The sequence below is a fragment of the Neomonachus schauinslandi genome, chromosome 9 (genome assembly GCF_002201575.2).
Source record: "Neomonachus schauinslandi chromosome 9, ASM220157v2, whole genome shotgun sequence".
In the NCBI taxonomy this organism is placed as follows: Eukaryota; Metazoa; Chordata; class Mammalia; order Carnivora; family Phocidae; genus Neomonachus; species Neomonachus schauinslandi.
The window spans coordinates 26801205-26825627 of NC_058411.1; the positions used below are offsets into that span (position 1 = coordinate 26801205).

Here is a 24423-nt window from a genome sequence, read left to right on the forward strand (position 1 = left end):
CCCCCCCCCCCCCCCCCCCCCCCCCCCCCCCCCCCCCCCGCAGATATCAACGAGTGCCTGACCCTGGATCTGTGCAAGGACTCGGAGTGCGTGAACACCAGGGGCAGCTACCTGTGCACCTGCGGGCCTGGCCTCATGCTGGACCCATCCAGGAGCCGCTGTGTGTGTAAGTGGCAGCAGGGACCAGGGATGGGGGACACTGGGAGGTAAGATAGGATCCTCGGGGTCCACTGGCCAGGCCCCCATCCCCGGGCCCAGGGTCTGTGTCTCAGCCTGGAGCTGGGCCCAGTGTACAAAAACTGATCTGCCCCTCCCTGCTGGAGCGGAGACAGCTGTGACTTCAGTTTGGGTTTTTGCCATGTGTTTGGGGGCTTGCGGTTTGGGATTTTCTCCTTCTGTTTTTCCTCTCATCTGTTCTGTCCCATCTGTTGCCTCATTTACTTCAGGGAGATGTGTGTTGTCTTTGCTCCGATGTCTGGCTGAGCTATGGCTGCCTCTTCGAGCCCTGACTTGGGCAGCCTGGTCACTGAACCGCAGATAGGCCTTCCTTAAAGGGCACTGCCTGGAGCCCAGGCCGTCCCGTAAACCTGGGGTCCCTCACGGCTGGGAATGTGTCTGCATCCACGAGTACATACGTGTCCCTGGCCATGTCAGCACCGTGTCTGGGTGTGTGCACACTGCGCGTCCGTGTGTGTGCGTGCGTTTCCCCCCCAGGGCAGCTGTTTCCGGCAGCCTCTGTGGTTTCCCACTGCAAGAGGCCCAGGCCAGCAGCACCCCCCAGAGAGCAGAGCTGACGCCACGGCCCGGACAGGACTTTCCTTGGGCAGAGGGGCCTGAGCAGAACTGAATAAAACCAGTCCTGACTGGCATCTGTAAAGCGGCAGCCCAGGTCAGGTTGCCCCCACCCCCTAGCTCAGTAGAGCTCCCCGCGGCTGGCCAGGCCCTCAGTCCACAAACCACCAGGTACTGGGTCTGGGGAGGCCACGGGATGAGCCAGACCGCAGTGCCACCCAGGGGGAGCATCCCATGGGAAGGGAAGGGTGAGGAGGGACCCAGTCCATGTCTCCAGGGAGAGGAGACAGGCAGAGGCCAGAGTGGGGAGAACGTGTCAGAGGGCTCTCAGGGAGACTTCATGGTGACAGGGACATGTGGTCAAGGCCTCCAGGGGCATACTGCCCTTCCTTCTCCTCATCCCACCCCCCACTTAAGATTGCTTTCTTAGGCAGACATTTTCAACTCCTGAAGTGACTTTTACTTATTAGTGCCAGAAAAAGATCCTTACTTAATACAGGGAGGCAGAGACGGCCCTTGGGTGTTCTTTATCTTTTTTTTTTTTTTTTAAGATTTTATTTATTTATTTGAGACAGAGAGAATGAGAGACAGAGAGCATGAGAGGGAGGAGGGTCAGAAGGAGAAGCAGACTCCCTGCCGAGCAGGGAGCCTGATGCGGGACTCGATCCCGGGACTCCAGGATCATGACCTGAGCCGAAGGCAGTCGCTTAACCAACTGAGCCACCCAGGCGCCCCTGTTCTTTATCTTTTTCTCCCTCCCTACTGTTACCCGCTCCAGCTCCCTCTGATGGTTTACCTCCCTGTAGGGGAAAGGGGCAGACATGAAGTTTCTCTTCCCTTCATTTCTGAGCTTTGCCCTCTTCCCCGCCACCTGACCAGAGCTGGTCTACAAGGGCCCCTCTGTGCTGGGGCAGCCTCCTGATACTCTCAGCCAAGTCACCTCCACCCTGGGGCTCAAAAGGACTGAGCCATTTCCTACAGTATCCCAAGGGAAGTGGCTGCTGGAAGCAGAGATACCTGGAGACCCAGGCTCATGGACTGACCAATAATTGATCTCTGTATATAGGACATGACCTTTGACAAGACACTCTTACCTACATCACTGTGAAGAAAGTGTATTAGTCCGGGGGAACCTGGCTGGCTCAGTTGGTGGAGTGTGTGACTCTTGATCTCGGGGTCATGAGTTTGAGCCCCACCTTGGGTGTAGAGATTACTTAAATAAACAAACAAACAAACTTTTTTTTTTAAAGTATATTAGTCAGGATCCTTTGGGTTGCAAATGACAGAAACCCAACTCAAACCACTGTAAGCAAAAATAATTTATTGGTCCACACAACTAGGAAGTTGAGGGGTGGGTGTGCCTCAGGCTTGGTTGGATCCAGGCACACACTGTGTCTTTGGGATGCCCCTTGCTCTGTTTCCTTTGTGTTGATTTCATAATTCCTTCAAAGGTGTCCACCAGACAGTCGAGGCCTACATCTCCCAGCCTTGCAAACTCCAATTTAAAAATAGAAAAATAAAAAGTATCTCTTCTGTAATAATCCAGGAAAAGTCCCACAGTTGATTAGTATCACTGGGCCGACTTGGTCAAGTGCCTATCCCTGACCCACTCACTATGACCAGGGGTATGGACTCTTTCAGCTAGGAGATAGGGTCAGCCTCCACTCCACATGGACAGAAAGGGAGACTGGGTGGATCCCCTAGGGAAACCAGGATGTTGTCACCAGAATACAGGGGCATAGATGCCAAGCAGGGAGAAACACAGGTGTCTCCTCTCCATGGCATTATCATCATCCTTATTTTACACATGAAGACGGTAAAGCCCAGGGAGGTCATGTAGCTCCTGGTGGTGCAGGGATTTGAACTTGGCCTGCTGAGTCCTGGGCCTTGACCTGGACTTCCCCAGGGCCACCAGCCCCTTAGCTGTGCGTGTTGTTCTCTCCATGCATCTCTCGTCCCCTTGTCCAGCCTGACAAGGGATTCAGTCGTTCCCATTTGGCATGACCTCTTCATCCTTCATTGAGATAACATACAAGAGGATGGTCTTCGATGTTCACTGTCAAAGGCCAAGAAAGGGGACAGTGCTGGTGGTATTGTGACCATCTAAACCCAGCGTAGCTCACACTTACAGGAGTCCATAGCATTTTGATTTGCAGATCTAGCCATCCACGCCCATGGGTCCAGCGAGCATTTACTGAGCATCCCCATGCACCAGGCACTGAACAGGGTGCTGGGCTACAAAGATGGCCAAGACAGGGTCCCTGTCCTCAAAGCTCCCCATTAGGCCTTTGGCTCTCACCTTGTCTTGTCTCCCCAGGGAGACTATGGCCCTAGAGCACATTGCTCCCCACCCATCCCCAGGCCGATGGCTTTTGTAAATACCTGTAAACTCAGCACCTGGGGACAAGCACATACATCCCTATTTCCTGCCCTCTGGCTCTCCACAGGAGGGTGGGGGTCAAGGGGCCCCTCCAACGGGTAACACAAGAAGATGCCAAAGCCTTCCACGACGGCCATCCCTCCCAACATTCCTCTGAGCATTTCCAGGGCGCAAACCTGCAGATTGAGCCTCGGGCCAGGCCAGCTGGGTGGCCGCCCACTGCCTCCCTCCTGCCCGCACGTCCCTGTGGCTGGCCACCTGCCCACCGCACCAATTGTGTCTGTTGCAGCCGACAAGGCCGTCTCCATGCGGCAGGGGCCGTGCTACCGGTCTCTGGGGCCTGGCACCTGCGCCCTGCCTTTGGCCCAGAGCATCACCAAGCAAATCTGCTGCTGCAGCCGAGTGGGCAAAGCTTGGGGCAGCAAGTGTGAGAGATGCCCCCTGCCTGGCACAGGTAAGCATCTGTCCCAGTCTCACCTCCAGCCACCAAGGGGCTTCCTCCAAGCCAGTGACCATTTTCCCCCACCTGGACCTCACCTCAAGCCAGAAGACCGTTAGTCCTTCCTTCCTTCCTGCTCAACTCCTTGCCCCAACCTGGGGCCCTCCTTCCCTCGCTGCCACAAGTGCTTGTCCCCCGAAGGGAGGGAAGGGAGGGCCCGGTTTCCCTCGGGAACTGTGCCTCTCAGCTTGTCCTCTGTCCGGTGACCTTGCAGAGGCCTTCAGGGAGATCTGCCCTGCTGGCCACGGCTACACCTACTCGAGCTCACATATCCGCCTGGCCATGAGGAAGGCCGAGGAGGAGGAACTGGCCAGGCCCTCCAGGGAGCAAGCGCAGAAGAGCTACGGGACCCCGCCGGGGCCAGCGGAGAGGCAGCCGCTCCGGGCCGTCACTGACACCTGGCTAGAGCCCGAGACCGTCCCTGACAAGGGTATCTGGGCTGTGGGAGGTGCTAAGGGGTTCCCCTGCGTCCCCCCAAAGAGCCCCTGGGTACTTATCCTGGACCCATGGCTTCCCAACTCTGGAGCAGGAGGAGAGGGAGTTTAGAACAGCGGTGTCCAGCCCCAGGAACCCACCACCCGGCGTGCTGGGAAGGCCTCACCTCCTTCCCCTAAAGTATGGGGTCAAAGGTGCCCACACCCCAAGGGGTGCTGCTGGAGGTGGGAGAGGTCAGCGGCAGCCCCCACCCCAGCTGATCAGGCCTTTGTGCCCCTAGCCCCCAGCCGTGCAGCTTCTGGGCTGGTGCTGGTTGCAGGGACTGAGAGCTGGCAGGGAGACCCTGGGGAGTCCGGCTGCTGTAGTTCCCCTCCCTGGCCTTAGAGTCTGAGCACTAACTGCGGCTCCATCACCTTGGGCCCAGGAGGCACAGGCTGCAGAGAGAAGGCTGAGGCACCCCTGGAGGGGGCCCCGGGAACCACACTGAAAGCGCACCCAGGTTCCCGGTAGCCCACAGTGCAGGAGGCCAAGGACATATTAAGACCAGGAGAGCTATATGATGGCCAAAATTGCCCCAGGAATCTGGAACAGACAGACAGGGAAGTCAGGACAGAGCCCCAGTAGTCATGGGAACTGGACCCTGGCCAGGCCAGGAGCAGCTCCTCTCTTTCTAGAACTGTTCCCCGGGGGCTGTAGCCCAGGGCAGGGGCGGAGTGACCCAACGTGGCTGGGAGGCTTGAGAAGGAGGGGGTGGCAGAGCAAAGAAGAGGGTTACATCCAGGACTGACAGGTGGACTGGCCCCGGGAAAGGGTGGGATTCGTCCCTGAGGCTTTAGAGGAAGGCAAGAGATTTCCTCTCACCAAGGAAGCCACCTTGTAGGCCCTCCAGACCTGGCATGCTGGGGGACCTGTGGTGGCCAGTCCTGGCAGGGCGGGAGGGGCAGAAGCAGGTAATAAGATTCTGCACTCTCTCCACGGCTGACCTCTGGGGACAGGTCAGAAGGTCAGAGACTGAACCAACCCTGGCCATGGGTGGAGGGGAGAGGGCAGTCTGGCTCTCCTCCCCGAGCTCATGCTCTTGTCTTTCCTTCCCAGGAGACTCTCAGGCTGGCCAGGTGAGTGCATCCTCCCAGCAGGGCTGGGCAAGCATGGCAGAGAGGGGGACAGGGTCGCCACTGACACTACAGGGGGGTGTCCCCTGAAGGAGGAAAGGGAGACAGATGGATTATGTGTAGAGTGTTACCTGGAGCGATGCTGGAGTGGGAGGGTCCATCCAAAGACCTGGTTTTACCCTAAGGGAAGTGAGAACAGCTCTTGAACAAGTGTTCTCTCATTTGGGGTGCTCTGGGGCCCCCTTCAGAAAGGAAGTAGGAACATGTCTTGTTGGTCCCGGCTCTGCAGGTAAGGTCTAGAACTGGTTCCAGATTAATTCTGGATTCGGCACTTTTTGAGCCTGACTTGCTTATACCTCAAGATCTCTGTGGGTGGCTTGTGAGGAAGTGGAAACAGAGCAGTGGATGGCCTCAAACCACTTCACACCCTTCCCTGGGCCCAGGATTCCCCTGTAAAGAACCGGGTGTCCTCCTAGAAAAACATTCCAGAAGAGTGAACCTGCTTCCTCCCTCACCTGTCTGCCCCTCCCACCCGCAGACCTGACTGGCCCCAAACACCATTTCTCCAGGGAGCTACTTCTCTCCCTGGAGAATCATGTGTTGTCCTCCCAGACCAGAGTTCTCCGTCCGTGTCCTCACAGCCCCCGGTGTGCCCCTGACCCTCCGTCATCCTCTGCCCCTTCTCTCCTCCTGGGTCACCGCCCCTGGCTGGTCGCTGTGGTGAGGGACACCAGGTATGGCCTAGGGTCTCGGCCTCACCACATCGGTCCTGTGACCCTAGGGAGGCTGGTGAACCTTGAGCTTCTGCTGCTTTATCTGGGCTCATGGCACAGAGACGATCGTCAAGCTTTGCTGATGTGACACTGAGCGGGCCCAGCACATCCATCAGCTCACTTAGTCATTACGACCGCCTGTCACAGGCTAGTTGAGCAGATTAGTTAAGACAACAGACATAAAGTGCTGGCACAGTGCCCAGCATGTAGGAAACTCATCAAGAGCTGGAAGGAACGAGAAGGTGAATAAGTGAGGTGGCCGGGAAGCCTGGAGGCAGGGGTGAGTGTGGCAGAAGAAAGCATGTCACGGGGGGCACCAAGGAACCAACAGTGACCTTCTCCTATGTCTGCGCAGGTCACAACCAGTGCTACCCAAGTTCCTGCCTGGGTCCCAGGTGAGTCCCTGCTCCTAGCGGCTCCCAGAAAATAGAAGGGAGGGAAGGAGACGCCGTAGAATTTGTACCGTGGGCCGATACATGGGGCTCAGATCAGATGAGGTGGTGGATGGTGTGACATGTGAATGCTTTTTTCGGGGCGCTCTATCCACCTAAAGTACTGTAAGGTCAGTGAAAGACGCTGAGCTGTTTTGCAAATATTTCCCTAGCCACAGCACCCTCTCTGCATTTCATGGTGCCACTCAACGTATAAAGGAGACCAAAGCAGAAGCGCAGGCTGAAGCAGGGGCCGGTCAGGTCCCCAGAGCCCTTCCCCCGTGGCCCATCTTCCTTTGGGAAAAGGCTGGAGCTCTGCAGATCCCAGCTTGCTGAGGGCCACTGGAGTTGGGGACGGCACTGTCCAGGGGCTCTGTTTCCACCAGGCTAGTTGGCTTTGAACAAGTGGCCATTTCCACAAATCAGTCTCGTCCCCCGTGAAACAGAAGCTGAGACTGGATGTGCTCGAGGACCCGTTAGAGCTCTCAGGTTCTCTGAGTCTAGTTGGAACCAGGTTAAGTTTCGGGAGCCTAGGGGGCAGAAGGGCTGACCCACCCTGGGCTCCACCCCTGGTCCCACAGTCCAAAGGGCAGGAGGAGGGAAGGGGCCACTGCCAGGATCTCCGCAGGGAACGCCGTCTGGGGGTGGGAAGGCAGGTGGCCAAGGGGCCGTGGGCCAGCTGCTCTCCCCCCCCATCCCCCACCCCTAGGAGATGCCGTGGAAAGACCAACGCCACCACCTCCTGGACAGGGGATTCCGGACAGCCAGGAAGAGGAGCACGTGACTACCCCAGCCGAGGGGCTGGCGGCCCTGGGCCCCTCAGGTACCTGCAGTCAGCCTGGTCAGAGCTGCGGCCTCTCCCACAGAGGCACCGTCTCCAGTGAACCCCCACTCAGGCTCAGTGCCCTGGCTTCACCTCAGAGGGTGCCCCTCGGGAACCCAGGAGTCCTGTCAGGAGCACCCGTCAAGCGGGGGAGGAGGCAGAGAAGGGAGGTCTTGGGGGCGCCTCTTGCTTGGAGGCTTTCTAGAAGCATCCAGGGGCCCTCTGGAGGCAGGGCAGCGCAAGGAGCCTCCGGGCGCCTGGCTCCTCCAGGCTATTGACCCTGAGTCGGCTGAGTGCCCTGGCAGTGGGCAGCCTCCTGCCCACGGGGACGACCAGCTTTCGGGAAGGAAAGCGCTTCTGTTCTCAAGGCTGTTTAACTGTCCGGGAGCCCGCGTTCCCCCTCTCTGGCCAGCTACAATGGTGAGGGGGTGCGGTGTGGGGGAGATCCCTGGCAAATCCACCTTGCTCTGGAATGTGCCCTCCTCAAAGGCTCATTGTCTGGGAACCTGGTTCAAGAGAAGCAAAGCTGGGGATGCCGCAGCTGCTCCCTGCGCACGCGTGTCCTCACGTGTGTGGCCCTCACGTGTGCCCTCTCTGGGGGCTGGCTGACCTCTTCACCTCAGACTCAGCTCACCTCAGGGGAGAGGCGTAGCTCTGGATTTCTTCTGGCAAAGAGAGAGCCCATGCAGCCCGGTGGAACAGTCCAGAGAGTGTGGGGTGGAGGAGGGGGTTGGCCCTCCCAGGCCTGAACCCGGGTATCCTGCTGCCCTTTCCCACGCCCTCTCTCCTCTGTGCTCAGGGAGGGGGCTTGTCCCCCTGGTAAGAGGAGCTGGGTTAAGGGGCTCCGCTGGGGATTCTCTGACAAGAAAAATGGGTCTGGAGGCAGGGACAGGAGTGAGGGGCAGGAGGAAGAGCCCAGGCTCAGCAGCAGCTCTCAGCTATGTGGGGGGACAGAATCCCCCCTCAGTCACCACCCACAGCTTAATCCCTCTTCTCCCCTGCCTCCCCCCAAGCTCATCCTTCTGGGAGGATATTTAGAACTGGGCAGGGGGTCCCCATAAATCCCCTGTGCTGACACAAACTTGGAGCCAGGACAGGGACAGGGTAGCCTTGCAAACAGGCCAGGGCACATTCAATTCAGTCCAATTTAGGGAACGCCTTGAGGCCCTGCTGTGGACCAACACAGACCCCGTCCACTCCCTTGGGTCTCTGGGGTTATCTCAGTGCTGTGGGGCAGGGCGGGGGAGCCCTGGGCGTGTGGGCTTATGTCAACGGCCTCAGGGCAGACACAAGGCTGCAAGCACCTCTCACTCCCATATTCAATCAGCACACCCTAAGCACCAGGCACTTTTCTAGTGTTAAGGACACTGTTCAAAAAAGTAGCCTCTAGGGGCGCCTGGGTGGCTCAGATGGTTAAGCGTCTGCCTTCGGCTCAGGTCATGATCTCAGGGTCCTGGGACCGAGTCCCACATCGGGTTCCCTGCTCAGTGCAGAGCCTGCTTCTCCCTCTCCCTCTGCCACTCCCTCTGCTTGTGCTCTTCTGTCTGTCTCTCTGTCAAATAAATAGATAAAATCTTTAAAAAAAAAAAAAAAAGTAGCCTCTATGCGGCCTCAGTGCTGAGTCCAGGCAAGTCAAACTGTTCCTGAATTCAGCATGTCTCCCCACTTTTTACCCCATAACCACCACCCAGGGCAGTCCCTGTTTGAATTATTTCAACAGGTTTCTAAGAGCCCCCTGTGCCTTCCTGCCCAGTCCATCAGCCATCTGCTGACTTTCTGAGCAAGATGGCATGGCACGATGAGGGGTCTTTCTGAGATAGCTCTGATCATACCCCACCTTGCATGACCCCCTTTCTCATAGGCCTGTCTCAACATGGCATTCAAGGCCCTGCTCAGTTGGCCCCAGCCCACCTCTCCTCTCTCCCTCTGGCAGGTGTCCCCCAATATCCTACTTACCAGCTCTATCTGTCTAGGGGAAAGGGAAGGCAGCTCTGGGGAGTGTGGGTGAGAGCCATGCCCTTATTCAGGGAGAGGGCAGCCCAGAGGCCTCCACAGGAGAGGCCCTTTGCTGGGACACGAGTTAGTGGAGCCCACTGAGTCTTGGTTAACTCCATCCTGGGACTCGGGGTCCTTGGAGGGGTGCCATGGGGTTTTATACAAGACCATGCTACACATGGATATGGGAGGGTCCAGCCAAGAATGGAGTGAGGCTTCTGTGGGTCCTCTGAGGCCCCTGTGCCCTGCCCTCCACACTCTCCCCATCCCACTCCACTGCCCTGCTCCACTGCCTTCATCTGTCCTCACCCCACCGTAACTTCTGCTTTGCTCTGTCTCCCACAGACATTGACAGATGTGCCGCCGGAGCCACCAACATCTGTGGGCCTGGAACGTGCGTGAACCTCCCAGATGGGTACAAATGCATCTGCAGCCCCGGCTACCAGCTGCACCCCAGCCAGGCCTACTGCACGGGTATGCACGGGGCATCCTGGGCTCACTCAGCAGCTGGAGACAGAGTCAAGTGTCCAGGCAGCTGAAGGTCCAAGTGGGGCTCTGTGGTTGATGAGTTGAAGAAGACTACTAGCCCCGTGGACAAAGCCAACCTTAACCTTGGGGGACAAGTCTCTGGGAGCACCATCTGATGAGTCTCCAGGACTCTGGGAGAGTGGGAAGCCACCCTAGGGCCCCCTGACTAGTGCCTGGAGCCCTCAGCTCTGAGATCAGCCCACCCCTCCAACTAGCCATCTTGCTGCCTACAGAGCAGACCAAGGCCTACCCTAGTTGGAAATGTCTCCACTGATTTCCACCCCCCCCCAAGAGCTTGACACAAGAGAGAAACATCCACTGTGCCTTGAAGGAAAGGAAGTGATCAGGGGGCCACTGGGGGAGGGGGACATGGGTCAGGGAGGAAGTGCTGGGCCGCTGCCCCAGGCCCTTGGTGCCTGAGTGGGCCCTATGGGCAGATGTCGTGACCCCAGCCTTAGAGATTTTTCATCTCCCTGGCCTCTTCCTCCCACATCCCCTCCTTGACCCATAGCACCATTCCCTGTCCAGCTCCTAGCATGGGCAGGTTGCTGACAGGTGCCCAAAGAAAGTCCACCTGACCTCCCTCCCCACCTTCCTCTACTCAGACGACAACGAGTGTCTGAGGGACCCCTGCGCGGGAAGAGGGCGCTGCGTCAACCAAGTGGGTTCCTACTCCTGCTTCTGCTACCCTGGCTACATGCTGGCCACCTCGGGGACCACACAGGAATGCCAAGGTAAGTGAGCCTGTCTGCATCCCTGGGATGGGCTCAGGACCCCCTAGAGAGTGTTGAGGTGGAAGAGGATCCAAGCATTCACAGCACCCAGCCACTGCACTGCAGTGTGTGGAGCACAGGGGCTGTGAGAACAGAGACTCAGGGCTCTGACCTGGACCTGAGTGGAAGCCGACCCCTACACTGAGACGAGACCAGAAGAAGAGGTTCAAACATGAAAGCAGCATTCACCAAGGCTCCATGGAGGTGTGGCTGGAGCTGAGTGTGTGAGGGGGTCAGGGGACATGGCTGGAGATGAGGACTAAAAGCCTAGTCCCCAGATTCTGTGTGACTAGGAGCTGCTTTCATTTTGGGTAAGGAGGGCGGCACGTGAGGACGCTGGCTGGGACTCCTGGCAGACAGGGGAGCAGGAGTGCCTTTGCAAGAGGGTCCCCAGCAGCTCAGAGAGCCTGCAGTCTTTGCACTTCCCTGGGAAGGCCTGTGTCCGTTGCCCCTGCACAGGGCCCTGGGCAAAGCGGCTTCCCACACAAACCCTTTAATATCCAGCATTTGCACTGAGATACACAGCCTCCGCATACATTTTTATGAATGAGCTCACAGAGGATATGACGCAGCACTTTCCAAGCAGTGCCTTACGATGCATAACGCAGGTGGAGCGCTCACCGCTGCTCTTGAGGCTCTCGTGGCTGGTTCTGGCCAGGGCAGCCCAGCACTCATGCACAGTCCCCTCCTGGAGGCCAGGAAGCTGGGCATCCTCTCATTACCAGAGTCCCCCAGGTCCTAATCCCCTAAAGATCTGGTCTGCAGAGACCAAGGCCATGCAGGTCCCCTCACCTGATATGGGGGAAAGGGGAATAGAGGAGAATAACCAGCTAACTTAATGGGGGAGGGGGAGGGATTCACACCAAGCATTAAACACCTACATGCCAGGTACCATGTAAGCTCCGGGATCCTGCAGTGAGTAAGGTGTGTGCGCCTGGTGCTATGGGATCCAGGTGAGGATGCAGGCAGGTTTCGCTGACGGAGTGTTAGAGCTGGGGCCAAGTAGTCCCAGGCACATTTCACGAGCACTTCCGTATGCTGGCACTGTCCTAAGCCCTTAATCATATGAAGCTCATCATCCCACCCCCAGGCAGTAGAAAGCCTTACCCCATTTTATAATTAAGTAAACTGAGGCTCAGAGAGGTGAAGTGTAATACCAGGGGACCTCATACCTAGTTGCAGCAGAGCCAGAAACAGAATGAAAGTCATTCTGGCCCCAAAGCATGGTTTGCTTCCCACATGCTCCCTTACACGCACGGTGAGGGAATGGAGAAAGCAGAGAGTATTCCAGGGAAAGGGAACCATTTCTCCAGAGAGCAGAGTGGTGAACAAGTCTGGCACGCTCTGGGAATAATGATAAATCCAGTGTGACTGGAGCGTGGGGCCTGAGGAGGAAGTGGCGGGAGCCGAGGCCAGTTTGTGAAGCCTTGAGTGCCAGGCTGAAGTGTTTGGACACCATCCTGCAGGCAGTGAGCTGCCAGGAGAGGTCTGTAAGCAGAGGGTGGCGAGAGCACTCAGCTGGCTTTCAGGGACCTGACTCAGCAGCGCTGCTCAGAGCAGCCTGGGGGTCATGAAGGAAGAGGCTGGGGGCAGGGGGCTTCTCTGAGCTTCGTCCCATGGGCAGGTGTTGTAGGTCAGAGGCCCAGCCTGGGGCACCTGCCAGGAACAAGCAGTGGGAGTCTCTGCCAGCCCCAGCAGCTGGGGAGGGAGCCCCAGGTCAGCCGCCAGTGCGTCTCCCAGCGGGGCTCAGCTGCCACTCAGTGGGACCTTGCTCAGGATAACATCCACTTTCTACATTTTGCCAATCTTATAAAGCAGTATCTCATTATTTAATTGTGTAGGAGTTATTTCATTAATTTGTATAATTAATATAAATTATGACCATTCCTGGAATTAAAATTAATATTAGTATAAATAACAGATCAATATAAATTATTTGAATATTAGATCTAATTTTAAAATATTTACTTTACTAATAAGTATGAGCATCTCTTCGTACTTTAGCCACTGGGTTTCCTTATCTGAAAATTGCTTGTTCCTATTTTTTGCTCAGTTTTCCAGCAGTTGCTGGTTTTTCTTATGGCTCCTTGGGAGTTCGTTATATATTCCAGATACTTGCCTGGGTTTAGGTATTGCAACTCTCTCACTTCATCCTCTGCCCACTAACCTTATCCACATGTCCTTCTTTTAACAGAAATCCTTGGTTCTGACGTATTGAAATTCACCTTTTTGCCTTATTTTTTATGCTTTTGGGGCTTTAGTTAAGAAGTCCTTCCCCACCCCTAAATTACAAAGATATCCTTCTACACTTTCTTTCATTGAAGTTATCTCATTTAATTTGCACAGTTACCCGGTGAAGAGTTTAAACCAGTGCCAGGGGGTGGGGGGCAAAGGTAAATCCTCCATTGATATGATGTGGGGGCAAGGGATGGGGCGTGGCCAGAGCAACCTTGAGTTGATCAAATGAACCCGTCCTTGAAATGGGGGTAGGACTCTGCTGACCATTGAGGCGAAGAAAGATACCCCACGTGGAGACGTCTGTGTGAACAAAGGTTTGGTGGCTGGACTGGTGGGGATCAGTAAACACAGCAAGGCTGGGGCCAGGTGGCAGAGGCCTTGTGAGCCAGGCTGAAACAGCAGGGAACCCTAGTAGCGTTTTAGGCAAGGGAGTGGCATGACCCGGGTCGGGCTTTTGAGCCACTGTGGGGCACCAGGACGCTTTGGGACAATGGCATAAACCGCTTCAGTAGATTGCAGCTGCCTGAGATGCTCTTTCTCTGGCTGCTTAATCCCTAACTTTTAGGAAGTCCCTTAAGAACTCTAGGAGCAGAACTCTGGAGGAGGTATTGGGGTCAGGAAGGGGATTTTATTGGCCTCCTCAGATCATGCCATCTGGACGGCCATCTGACCTCAAGACCAGCCCTTTGCCTCAGGGTGAGGAGACAGATTTGAGGGTCCCCAAGGCCCCCCAAAGTAGTGTCCCCGGGGAGAAAGGAACTCAGGGGTTTGCAGAGGCCTGAGCTAGATCAGTCTCAGACCTGGCCTGGGAGCCCCCACCAATCATGGCTGCAGCAAGGATGCCTTTCCCACTGGGGCCTCAGCATGGTGTCCTTGTCCTCTGAAGAGATGCCCCAGGACTCCCTGCAGGGCTGGCCCAACTCAGGACTTTTCTGTGTGTTCACAGACATAGACGAGTGTGAGCAGCCAGGGGTGTGCCGCGGGGGACGATGCACCAACACGGAGGGCTCGTACCACTGCCAGTGTGACCAGGGCTACATCATGGTCAGGAAGGGACACTGTCAAGGTGAGAAATGAGATGAGGGAGGGCAGCCAGCCACCCCACCACCTCTTGGTCCCTCCCCGGGGTGCTGTCTGCCCCCACCTCATCTTCCAGCTTGTCTCCGACTGGGCCTGTTGATGCTGAGCTCACTCCTGTGGACAGAGACCTGTCTGGGAATTCATGAGGCCTTCCATCCCCTCAGCGATATTTTGGTGTCCTGTCTGCCCCCCAAAGCAGGGGAGCACAACCAATGTTATATACGTGAGACCCTGGAACATCCCTCTATACAACCCTTCCCCTTGCCTTGAGTTCTACCGCTGTCCTATATGACAGAGGAGAAGTTGGTCTCTCTGGGAGGAGCTTGGGGTGCAGCCCTGGCCTACTTGCTAAAGCTTGTTAGGCTATGAGCTCCTCGGGGCTGGACCCTATCCTTAGATGACTCATGTGCAGACACCTGAGAAATGTCCTGCATTGGACAAATGCTAGCAAATGCTAGCTGAATGAGTAAATGAGTAAAGAATGAATGCGCGAGCCCCGATCGTTGCTCCATTTCCCAGGCCCTGCCAAAAGGCGGCCGTGACATTGCCAAGTGGTCTCCTCACAGGCTGGCTGGAGGCCGCTATCACGCCAGCTCCTGGCAGCTCTGCGGCCACCCCCTCCTTGCCAGGCTGGGGTGTCAAATGCTTGCAAGAGGCCTGCGTTATGTGCTAAGACTGGCCGAGATAGGAATGAAGGGGGGTAAAGCAAGGTTCTCTCTGGAAGGAAATCCTGCCCTTGACCCAAGTTTAGGACTAGCCGCCTGCCAGCCTCCAGGTTCTTCCAGGCTGGGATTTGCCCTGGTTTCACAGGGTCCTGGAGGTAAATACCTTACGAAGGGACAGTGCCTCTTTCCAATGCCATTACCAAGGAAGCCAAGTCTGGAGTTCTAGAAGGTCTTAGCAAAGGGGAGAGGTGGCTGGGGGTGGAGGACAGACAGCTCTCTAGCTGCATTCCCCGGGGGGTCACCTTCTCCTCTCAATGCCTCCCTCTTGGAGTTCTCCCTTTAATACCCTGGCCTACGCACAATCAAAGCCAAAATGCACTCTCTTTGTCCTCATGAGCATGATGGAGTCAGAAAGCCCGGCATTTTCCAGGAGAATGGAGAGTGAGGGAGTTAGCTTTTGCTGGGTGTATTCTACGTGCCAGGAGCTGTGCGAGGACTTGATAGATTACCTCGTTTAAGCATAACAACATGACAAATTTGACATTAGACTTTATTTAAAAAAAAAAAAAAAAGCAAAACTAAAGGAGATGAACCAAGAAAATACCAGGACATTAAAAAGACCAGATTTATACTAACCAGTCCGTGTTACAGGCACAGGCTCTGGTAGAGACGGGCCTGGGATTGGCTCTTGTCTTGACATCTGAAAATGCAAACCGTAATGCCCATCTCAGAGGCCCTTGTGAGGACCAAATAAGCCAATACATACGACAAGACCTGCAGTGCACAGGGGGTGGCATTTCTATGTGAGGGCCCCATTCTTTTTTACCTCTAGACTCCCCCCATGCTCCAGTCCATGACTCTGGATCGTCCCCTTCCCTCCCGGAGGAAAAGTTCCAGACGCGCCCCTCGGCTGGGAGGTCAGGGTGGGTTTCTGGCCCCGGGCAGACACTCAGGCTGCTGAAAGACAGCCTGGTGTAGCCTGCAAACTCCTCCAAGGTTTCCATCAGGAACCACAGACCCAGCCATCACCCCGGGAGCCTGGTCAATTTCCTCTCCCTCTTTCTTCTCACTCCAACTGAGAAACCACTCTCTCCATTTCAACTCAAAGTCTCTGGTGGAAGGCCCAAATGTTCTGGACAGTGGCCCATCCAAAGTCTCAGTGGCATTTCTGTCATACCAAGACTCTGGGTTCCCATGGAAAGGGGTTAGACCCCTTGCAGACTGCCAGGCCTTTCCTGTGCCCCAACCACATCCAAATTCTCCCGAGCTTCTGGCCCCGGAGCGCCCTCCCGCTCCCACCCCGTGTTCTCACAAGGAGCCGAAATGGGGACCCTTACATTTCCCCATGCAAAGGCTCCAGGATCTTCCCAGGGTGCAGAGCTGGTTGGCAAGCTGGCCCCGGGGCGCCTGTTTCCCTGGGTCTCCTGGGGTCTCTTCAGCAACCTCACAGCAAGAGGGTATGAAGTTTTAGTCCCATGGCCTCATTCTTTGGTGAGCAACATATGTTGAGGGCCACCTGTGTCCCAGCCACGGGCTAGGAAAATACAGCGATAAGTAAGACAGATAGCTCCTGCCCCCGGTTACCAAGCTATTAGAACCTACCAAAATATATGGTCATCTTAGATTAAAATTCAAATCCTATGGGATGTCTGGGTGGCTCAGTCGTTAAGCGTCTGCCTTCAGCTCAGGTCATGATCCCAGGGTCCTGGGATGGAGTCCCGCATCGGGCTCCCTGCTCAGCGGGGAGCCTGCTTCTCCCTTTCCCTCTGCCTACCCTGCTCTCTCTCTGTCAAATAAATAAATAAAAATCTTTTAAAAAAATAAAATAAAATAAAATTCAAATCCTAGACTAATATTGCAGAACAATCTGGCTCCAGTCCACATACCAGGTTGGTAGAACAGCCTCAGGAAAGCTGTGACATCAGAATCTGTGCCCTTAACACAGACAGGTCAGAAGTGGAGTCTACTTCATCTGGAATCTTTATCTGGCTCCTTTCGAAGGGCGTGGCAGATGGCTCTGACATCCACTCCTATCTGGGAGAGCCTTCCCTCTCCCACATGCTGACCGACCTCTCGCATGCAGTAATCGCAGGCGGGGCTCTGGTCTGAGGAAGGAAGCCAGCAGTGGGGTGCCGGGACAGACTAGGTTATGCTGCATTAACGAGCAACCCCAACCTTCATGACTTAGAACGCAGCAAGTTTATATCTGACCAATGCCACGTGTCCATCGTGGGTCAGCTGAGGATCGTGCCCCACATTTCCTGACTCTAGAACTCGCCGAAAGGAATAGCCAGTGTCTTGAATGTGGCCAGTCTCCATGGAAGAAAGGAAGAGCACTCTTCAGAGTGGTTCACGATTATGCTTTGGTCCATAAATGACACACTTCATAGCTCATGAGCCAGCACTAAGGCCCTGATCCCACCCAACCACAAAGAACCAGGGGGCACAAGCCCACCCTGGCCCAGCAAGGGGAGAGCTGGAATACTTAGTGAACACCATCAGTACCACGAGTCTCCTAATGCCCAGCGTAAGACACTTTGTGCACCACCTCCGCGAATGTGCCCAGAATGATTGGGGCAGGACAGACATCAGGGCTCTTTGCTCCTGCTAAATCTAATCTCCTTCCTACACTGCCTGATCCCTGCAGGAGAGATCCAAAGACTTCATTTTTCTCAGAGTAGTCCTAGAAAAGGGTCCTCACCTCTGCCTCTTTATCTCCTGCTGAAGCAGGGATTACTTATCATTCCCAATGGCTTTGCCCATCTTCCTCCTGTACCTCAGCCAAGGCCCCGAGGCCATGGTGTTGGCTGCTCTCTCCTGGACGGCCAAAGTCAGTGGTTCTAGACCCTTCAATCCCCCTCCTCTGTCTCATTCTCTCCATCTCTGTCTTTACAGAAACAGAATAGGTTAGCTCAGTGCCACCACAGCCCACCCAATGGCTCTTGGCTACCCTCTTTGTAGAGATGAGCCTTATCTCAGTGTCCCCAAGATTGCCTAGGGGTTCTGGGTATCTCCTTGCAGATACCCACCTGAACAACCCCCTGCCCTGTGTATATCTTCCTCTTCTGGACCCTTGGGGTGAAATTTTGGCCTTGAGAGGGCCCCAGTTCCCTGGGACAGAGGGCTTTGATGTGGCCTGACTTCTGCAGAACAAACAACCTCAAGGGAGACTCATTTTCACTCTTCACTTCAGGGCCCATGTCCTGTTCTGTGACAACAGCTGCTGGCTTTCGTCCCTTTGCGGAAAGTCTGTGTTCTGACCCTTGGCCCTGCCTCCTGCATTCCCTCCATGGGTGCTAAGTAGGCCTTCCTCTTGGGCAGGAGGGCTCCTGAATCTGCATAAGCCGGTGGACTTCCTCCAGGAGAGTGACAATTACCCTTTTAGGAAGAATAAATCCTCTTGTTTCCTCTGGAGCTCAGTCAATCTGTCACAAATAGGGACTGGGAGCCTCAACACTGAGCCCGAGGCACATCACGTCCTCCTGCAGTCCCAACCCGGAGTTCAAGCCCTGCGCTGTGACCTCCCTAACTCAGAGCAAGTCCCCTGTGTGCCCTGAGTGATGGACTTCCGGATATGCCAGGTGGCACCAGGAAGAACACTGCCTGCAGTCTCTGGGAGCAAGACCTCTGTCCTCCTCCTTGCTGTCCTTCTCCCAGGATTGGCTGCTCCTCTCCCTCCTCGGGTCCCCTCTTGCCCTGTTTGTCTGATTGGTGCCCAGGCTCACCCTTTCTGACTCTCTCCTGGACCTCACCAGAGTGAGTGCTGGGAGCCCTACATGGGTCTCAGCTGGAACAAAAGTCTCTCCAGCCAAGAAGCCTTGCCAGCCGCCACCCGTGACTCTGCATCGGCCTCAGGGCTGGTTTTCCCGAGATCGGAGGGTCATCCTCAGTCCCCCTCTCCTGCTGCAGGAAAGCCTATTTTGCCTCCATTGCCCAGCTGGTGATCCGTTCTGGGGCCTCGGGGACCTGCTGTGCCAAGCGTGTGCCATCCCGGTTATGTAGAAGAACAGGATTCACCCAGGCAGCTATGAAGGCCCTTCCCAGCGGTCCAGTTCTCAAAGCAGAGCTCTCCCACCCTCCCAGGGCTAATGGTGACCATGGCCTCTTGCCCCACCCAGGGAGTCTCCCTTTCTAAAGTTCTTCTATCTCTCTCTTTTGTCCGGGACAGTGGGTGGGAGGTGGAGCTGGAAACACTGGACGGCACTCACTTTTTCCTAGTTTCCGTCTGGACAGAACCTGGCATCCCTCCCTCTCCCCCACCAAGGGCAGGGTCAAGGATTGGCTTCCTCACAGAACTACCCATGTGCTGTGGCTCCCGGGGATCACCAAGGGAGGGGATGTTATTTTGCAGATATCGACGAATGCCGTCACCCTGGCACCTGCCCCGACGGGAGATGCGTCAACTCCCCCGGATCCTACACTTGCCTTGCCTGTGAGGAGGGCTACCAGGGCCAGAGCGGGAGCTGTGTAGGTGAGGGCCGCTTGCCAAGGCACTGAGAGGGCTGTGTGGCCTTGGGACCTCCGGTTGAGCCCACACACAGGGAGGGAAAGAGACGGGCAGAGGGAAGTGGCGTGGAGGCCACTGTCCTCCCTGACCTGGCTGGGTTCCCACATGACGTTGGCCATGAGATGGGTGTGCTTGGGTGACTGATGCTCTGCCCTCTGAATCGGCTTGGGCGGGGGCCCCTGGCTCCTTGGCCATGTCCATCCCGGAGCTACAGCCCAAGGTCCCAGAAGCTTTTGTGGCCGGATCCTGCTGGGTAGAGTGAGTTGCCAAGAATCTTAGCAAGAGGCTAACTCTGGTGGTGTGAGCTCGCAGCCAAGTCCTGCTGTGGTTCCCGGGCAGGAGGGGCCTTCGGCATCTCTACAGCAATGTCTAAACAGCAACACCTCACCAACAGGGGTGCTCTTCTCCCCCCAGAAGGGGCTGCATGTCAGCTATAGAAGGAATGTTCTTTCTCCTCAGGCCCTGCAGGAAGAAGGGCCCAGGATTCAGAATGCTGGGAGGGACTGAATTGTGAATAGATGCTTTGAGGCTCTGGGGAGGGCAGGCATTTCCCAGGCCCTTGAGACTGCCACTCAACCACCCAGGCATAGACTGGCCTCTCTCTGCATTGCCCACTCACATACTGAAGCTGGTTGTTGGGCTGGGAACATGGAATCATACCAGTTTGGCTGGCAAGTAGGAGGCCAGAAAGGTTTAGATCTACTGTAAGGTGAGTCAAGGGTCTAGGACATGTCATTCCGGGTGTCCTCAGATGGGCCAAACCAGCCCCAAGCCTGGGAGACCTGGCTCCCTTTTCTAGGACATACGCAGAGTGCTACGTGTTACTAGATAGAGCTGCAGTGGGCTCAGGCGGGAAGGGCACCCTGCCCTTCCTAGGTAGGGGGGGTGGCCAGGAGCAGGAACGACCTCAGCGCCTTCCCAGGGTGGCCTATGCCCCCTCTGAGTGCTGATTCCCTGGCCTCATCATTAAGATGCCCTAAGCCTGACAATGGGGACTGCACGAAGGACAGGAGGCCCGCCCGCCATCTTGGACTTCTCTCCCACAGATATAAATGAGTGTCTGACCTCCGGGGTCTGCGCCCATGGAAAGTGCATCAACCTGGAGGGCTCCTTTAAATGCTCTTGTGAGCAGGGCTACAAGGTCACCTCAGATGAGAAGGGCTGCCAAGGTACAAAGATGCTAAAGCACCTTCCTCTGCAGGCAAATTGGCCTGCAGCTCCTTCCCTCTGCACACTCACTCCTAATCCAGCCCTGCGCGCGCATCCCTAACCATGCTGACCCAGCCACACATCCTGCCAAGACCCGTCCCTCGCCTTACCCCTGCCGACCTGTCAGTCTCCGGCTGTCCTGCCACGTCTGTCCTGCAGAGCCCTACACAGAACTCACTGGCCTGTTTCAGATGTCGATGAGTGTGCCAGCCGGGCCTCGTGCCCCACGGGCCTGTGCCTCAACACGGAGGGCTCCTTCAGCTGCTCGGCCTGCGAGAGTGGCTACTGGGTGAACGAGGACGGCACTGCCTGTGAAGGTAACCCCGGGGAGCAGCTGGCGGAGGGAGGCCAAGGATATAGCCTTCTTACCTCCCAAAGATTCCTCTGTTCATCCCCCAGCTTTGGGCTGCTGCTGAGGGTCTCCAGGCTAGACTAGAGGACCCTAGAAATAGACTTGGCCCCAAGGAGAGCGTCTGTTGTCATCATCCCCAAGTTTGGAGGTGAGGACAGGAGGGAAAAAAGGGAGTCACAGAGACAAGAGGGAAGCTGACGGCAGAGCTGCCCCCCGAGCATTCTGAGGAAAGGGGGACCAGGGTTGCCCCACAGAAGGCCCACAGCCAGGGCCTGCCTCTCCCCAGGGGCCCGGAGAAAGGCCTACAAGCTCAGAGAGGGAGGCCAGAGGTGTGGGGAGCTTCCTGCCTGGCCGGGTAGAGGGAGCCCTCCCGGGCCCCCCAGGTGACTGGCTGGCTGTCTGCCACAGACCTAGATGAGTGCGCCTTCCCGGGAGTGTGCCCCTCAGGAGTCTGCACCAACACGGCTGGCTCCTTCTCCTGCAGGGACTGCGAGGCGGGCTACTGGCCCAGCACCCTGGGCCACACCTGTGAAGGTGAGAGCCCCCTTCCCCCCGCCACCATGAGGAAGGGGAGTGCCGGTGGGGTGCCGGAGACTAACCCACCACCCTTAGAGAAGGGAGTGACCAGACACAGCAGGGACTGCTTCCGGGCCAGGGGCCGCTCTGTCCACCTTGGATGGCATCTGAAGGACACCTATCCTCACCCGTCCCTCAACAGGGGTTGGAAAGACGGCTGCCAGTCTGGGTCTAGGGGCCAGTGAGCCACTGGATTGCAAGCTGCAGGGGAGTTTGTTCCACACGCAGCCTCCTGGGTTCTTTGTTAGGGTGGGAGCTGGGAGCGGATTTTGGATAACATCGGCCTGTCCCAGGCAATCCGTAGACCTACTTCAAGAACGTAGTTTCTGTGACCTTCTCCGGTTCTCAGCATCTGTTTCCTTCATTGATTTCTCATTTGTTTTCCCATCGCTTCTCCGTAAAATCTGAGCTGTCTCAGCCACGGTAAGGGCAGTGGGTTTGGCCACCCTAGGCCAGGGCTTCGGGGAGAGGCTGAGTGTCCCCAAGGGCACCGTGTGGGCAGCTGGAGAAGGCCAGCTGGGCTTCTCCAGGCAGAAGTGGAAGGAGCTGCAGTCACGCTGCTCCCGGAGGCCCCCTCCCCAGCTGTGCTGCTTTACAAGGGGATGACGCCCCTCCGGGTCCGGACTCCCCAGGCAGGGCACAGACCCTCTGGAGACCTCCCCGTTGCCTCCTGTCCCTGGGAGGTGCCGCCACAGGCTGCCTTGCTCCCCGTGTGACCCTGTAGATGTGGATGAGTGTGAAGACTTCCGGAGCAGCTGCCAGGGAGGCGAGTGCAAGAACACGGCTGGCTCCTACCAGTGCCTGTGCCCCCCGGGCTTCCAGCTGACCAATGGCACCGTGTGTGAGGGTGAGTGGCTCCGCATGCCCATCAGGGACTGTGGGCCGTGAGTGGGGGTCAGGGGAGGTGGCAACACGCCTGGGAGACACCACTGCCTGCCTTCCCCTTGCAGACGTGGACGAGTGTGTGGGAGAGGAGTACTGCGCACCCCGTGGCGAGTGCCTCAACAGCCACGGGTCCTTCTTCTGTCTCTGCGCACCAGGCTTCGCCAGCGCAGAGGGGGGCACCAGCTGCCAGGGTGAGAAGCCAGCTGGGCCATGTCCACTTGCCAGCAGCAGGGGCTGCCGGAGGCTATGTCTAGACTGAAATACGGTGCTCCCAGCCCCACCCAGGGATGGGAGATGGGAGGCTGAGTGATGACAGGGAGCCAGGTGTCAGGAAGGCACTCAGAGTCTTTCAACAGGGCCTCTCCGCCATGTCTGCGACAGACAGGCGCCCTCTGAACCCTTTGGGTGTCATCCTTCTGCCCTTGATAGTGCCTCAGTTCCAGGGCTCCTCCCCGCAGCCTGGCCTCTGGCTTCCAGCTCAGGACACTTCCTCAGGTCTTCTATCCCCAAGCCCCTCTCCGGCTGTCCTCTGGGCTGCTTCGGGCCCCCGGGCCCCATGGCTGGGTCTGCTGACAGGGGGCTCTATTCTAGATGTGGACGAATGTGCAGTCACGGACCGGTGTCTGGGAGGACACTGTGTCAACACCGAGGGCTCCTTCAGCTGTCTGTGTGAGGCCGGCTTCCAACCCTCCCCAGAGAGTGGGGAGTGTGTGGGTAAGGGCTCCAGGGGGCGTGGATAGGGTGCTGCCTCACATCTGCCCACCTCGACCCCTGCCTGGTCCTCAGCTCCCCAGGACCAGGCACTGCAGCTTGCAGGAAGCAGAGCACTTCCCCCAGATTAATCATCCAATGGATAATGCATTTATTGAGCCTCGGCTGACTCGGGGCCTATCCAAAGATGACAAAATGAAGATAATCATAATCCTTGTGCTAGCAGAGTACACAGTCTAGTTTTTAAAGCCAAATTGATTCAATAGACATTAAACCCCTGCTAGGTTCAATGTCTTTTGCTAGGACAAATAGTTATGGATAGTGTTGAAATTGAGCAAGGCAGACAGATATGAAGACAATTTTCTGCAGTACACTTTGGTGAAGGTTTTATATAAAGAGAATCATAAAGTACTCTGCTACAGGGAGAAGGGGCTGGGGGAAAGGGTGTTGCAGGCAACTAGGAGCTCAGTGCTTTCCTAAATCACATATAGTTCTCTACCTAGACAGTCATCCCTGCTGGGTCAGGAGAAATGATCCTGAACTTGTTTTGGAGTTGAGATGAGCACGGTAATTTGTAACAGATCAAGGACCCCGAAGGCTGTGGGACATGACCTTGTAATGCCAAGGAGGTGGGGCCAGAGCAGTGATCTGCCCATTTCTGTCCCCTCTCTTGGCGCTGGGAGCAGATGTTGACGAGTGTGAGGACTATGGAGACTCGGCATGTGGGGCCTGGAGGTGTGAGAACAGCCCTGGCTCCTACCGCTGTGTCCTGGGCTGCCAGCCTGGCTTCCACATGGCTCCAGCTGGAGATTGCATCGGTGAGCAGGAACGGGGAGGGTGGAGGACACCTATTTTTCACGCATCCAACTAGAAACACCTTTGTCCCGAGGACTCCATTTTTGTAGCGGTTTGAAGCTGCGTGTTTTCCATACAGCAGGGCTTGCACAGAAATTGAAGAGGAACGGTAATGTTAGAGCGTTCTTGTCCTGTGTTTAGAAGTCACTTTTCACAGACCTTGATGTCAATAGACCAAGTATTCCCAGCAAATAGAGCAAGAGTGCACCCTACACTCTGGCCCCCACTGTCCCACAGACATAGATGAGTGTGCCAACGACACCTTGTGTGGGAGCCACGGCTTCTGTGACAACACCGACGGCTCCTTCCGCTGCCTCTGTGACCAGGGCTTCGAGACTTCGTCCTCCGGCTGGGACTGTGTTGGTGAGAAGCCTGCAGGCTAGCCAGGCTCGGGGCCAGGGAAGGGAATGTTCAAGGTCACATGGCTCCATAAGAGGTCCTCAGAGAGTGGGCAAGGAAGGGTGAGTTAGCTCCACCCCGCAGCGGGCACCCTGACCAGCTCGGTAGGAGAAGGCTGGCCATGTTCTACCGGCAGGGAGAGCGAGCACAGTAGTGAAGGCGCACCGCCCTTCTCCAGAGCCCTCACGGCCTCCAGAGGCACGCTGGGAGAATGTGCACGGAGGGAGGGACCCTTCCTCTTGGTCCCTTTAGTGACCCTTTTCTGCCACCCTTCTCGCCTCTCCCTTCTGATGCTCTCTGTTCATCTGTTCCTCCTTCCTGCTAACTCCCTTCTGCTCTTCCCCTGAGACCTAGCCGGTTTCTTTTGAGGGGATGAGAGGAGGATCCGCCCACTGGGCTGGAGGC

At 56.5% G+C, this 24423-nt stretch overlaps 1 protein-coding gene across 6 annotated transcripts in view; it reads left to right on the forward strand.

Moving 5' to 3' along the window:
* The window catches only part of LTBP2 (latent transforming growth factor beta binding protein 2), a 100790-nt gene that overhangs the window by 70612 nt on the left and 5755 nt on the right, over positions 1–24423 (forward strand). For 3 of the 6 annotated variants that reach the window (XM_021679790.1, XM_021679785.2, XM_021679789.2), the window contains 19 exons: positions 44–166; positions 3462–3626; positions 3886–4101; positions 5202–5221; positions 6347–6386; positions 7132–7245; positions 9586–9714; positions 10374–10502; positions 13726–13845; positions 18876–18995; positions 20078–20200; positions 20432–20557; positions 21001–21126; positions 21893–22015; positions 22119–22244; positions 22645–22767; positions 23451–23582; positions 23699–23728; positions 23857–23982. In XM_021679790.1, the coding sequence (XP_021535465.1) occupies positions 44–166; positions 3462–3626; positions 3886–4101; positions 5202–5221; positions 6347–6386; positions 7132–7245; positions 9586–9714; positions 10374–10502; positions 13726–13845; positions 18876–18995; positions 20078–20200; positions 20432–20557; positions 21001–21126; positions 21893–22015; positions 22119–22244; positions 22645–22767; positions 23451–23582; positions 23699–23728; positions 23857–23982 (2211 nt within the window). The remainder of the gene's footprint in view (positions 1–43; positions 167–3461; positions 3627–3885; positions 4102–5201; positions 5222–6346; positions 6387–7131; positions 7246–9585; positions 9715–10373; positions 10503–13725; positions 13846–18875; positions 18996–20077; positions 20201–20431; positions 20558–21000; positions 21127–21892; positions 22016–22118; positions 22245–22644; positions 22768–23450; positions 23583–23698; positions 23729–23856; positions 23983–24423) is intronic. The other 3 variants (XM_021679787.2, XM_021679788.2, XM_044917877.1) reach the window with 3 other exon arrangements.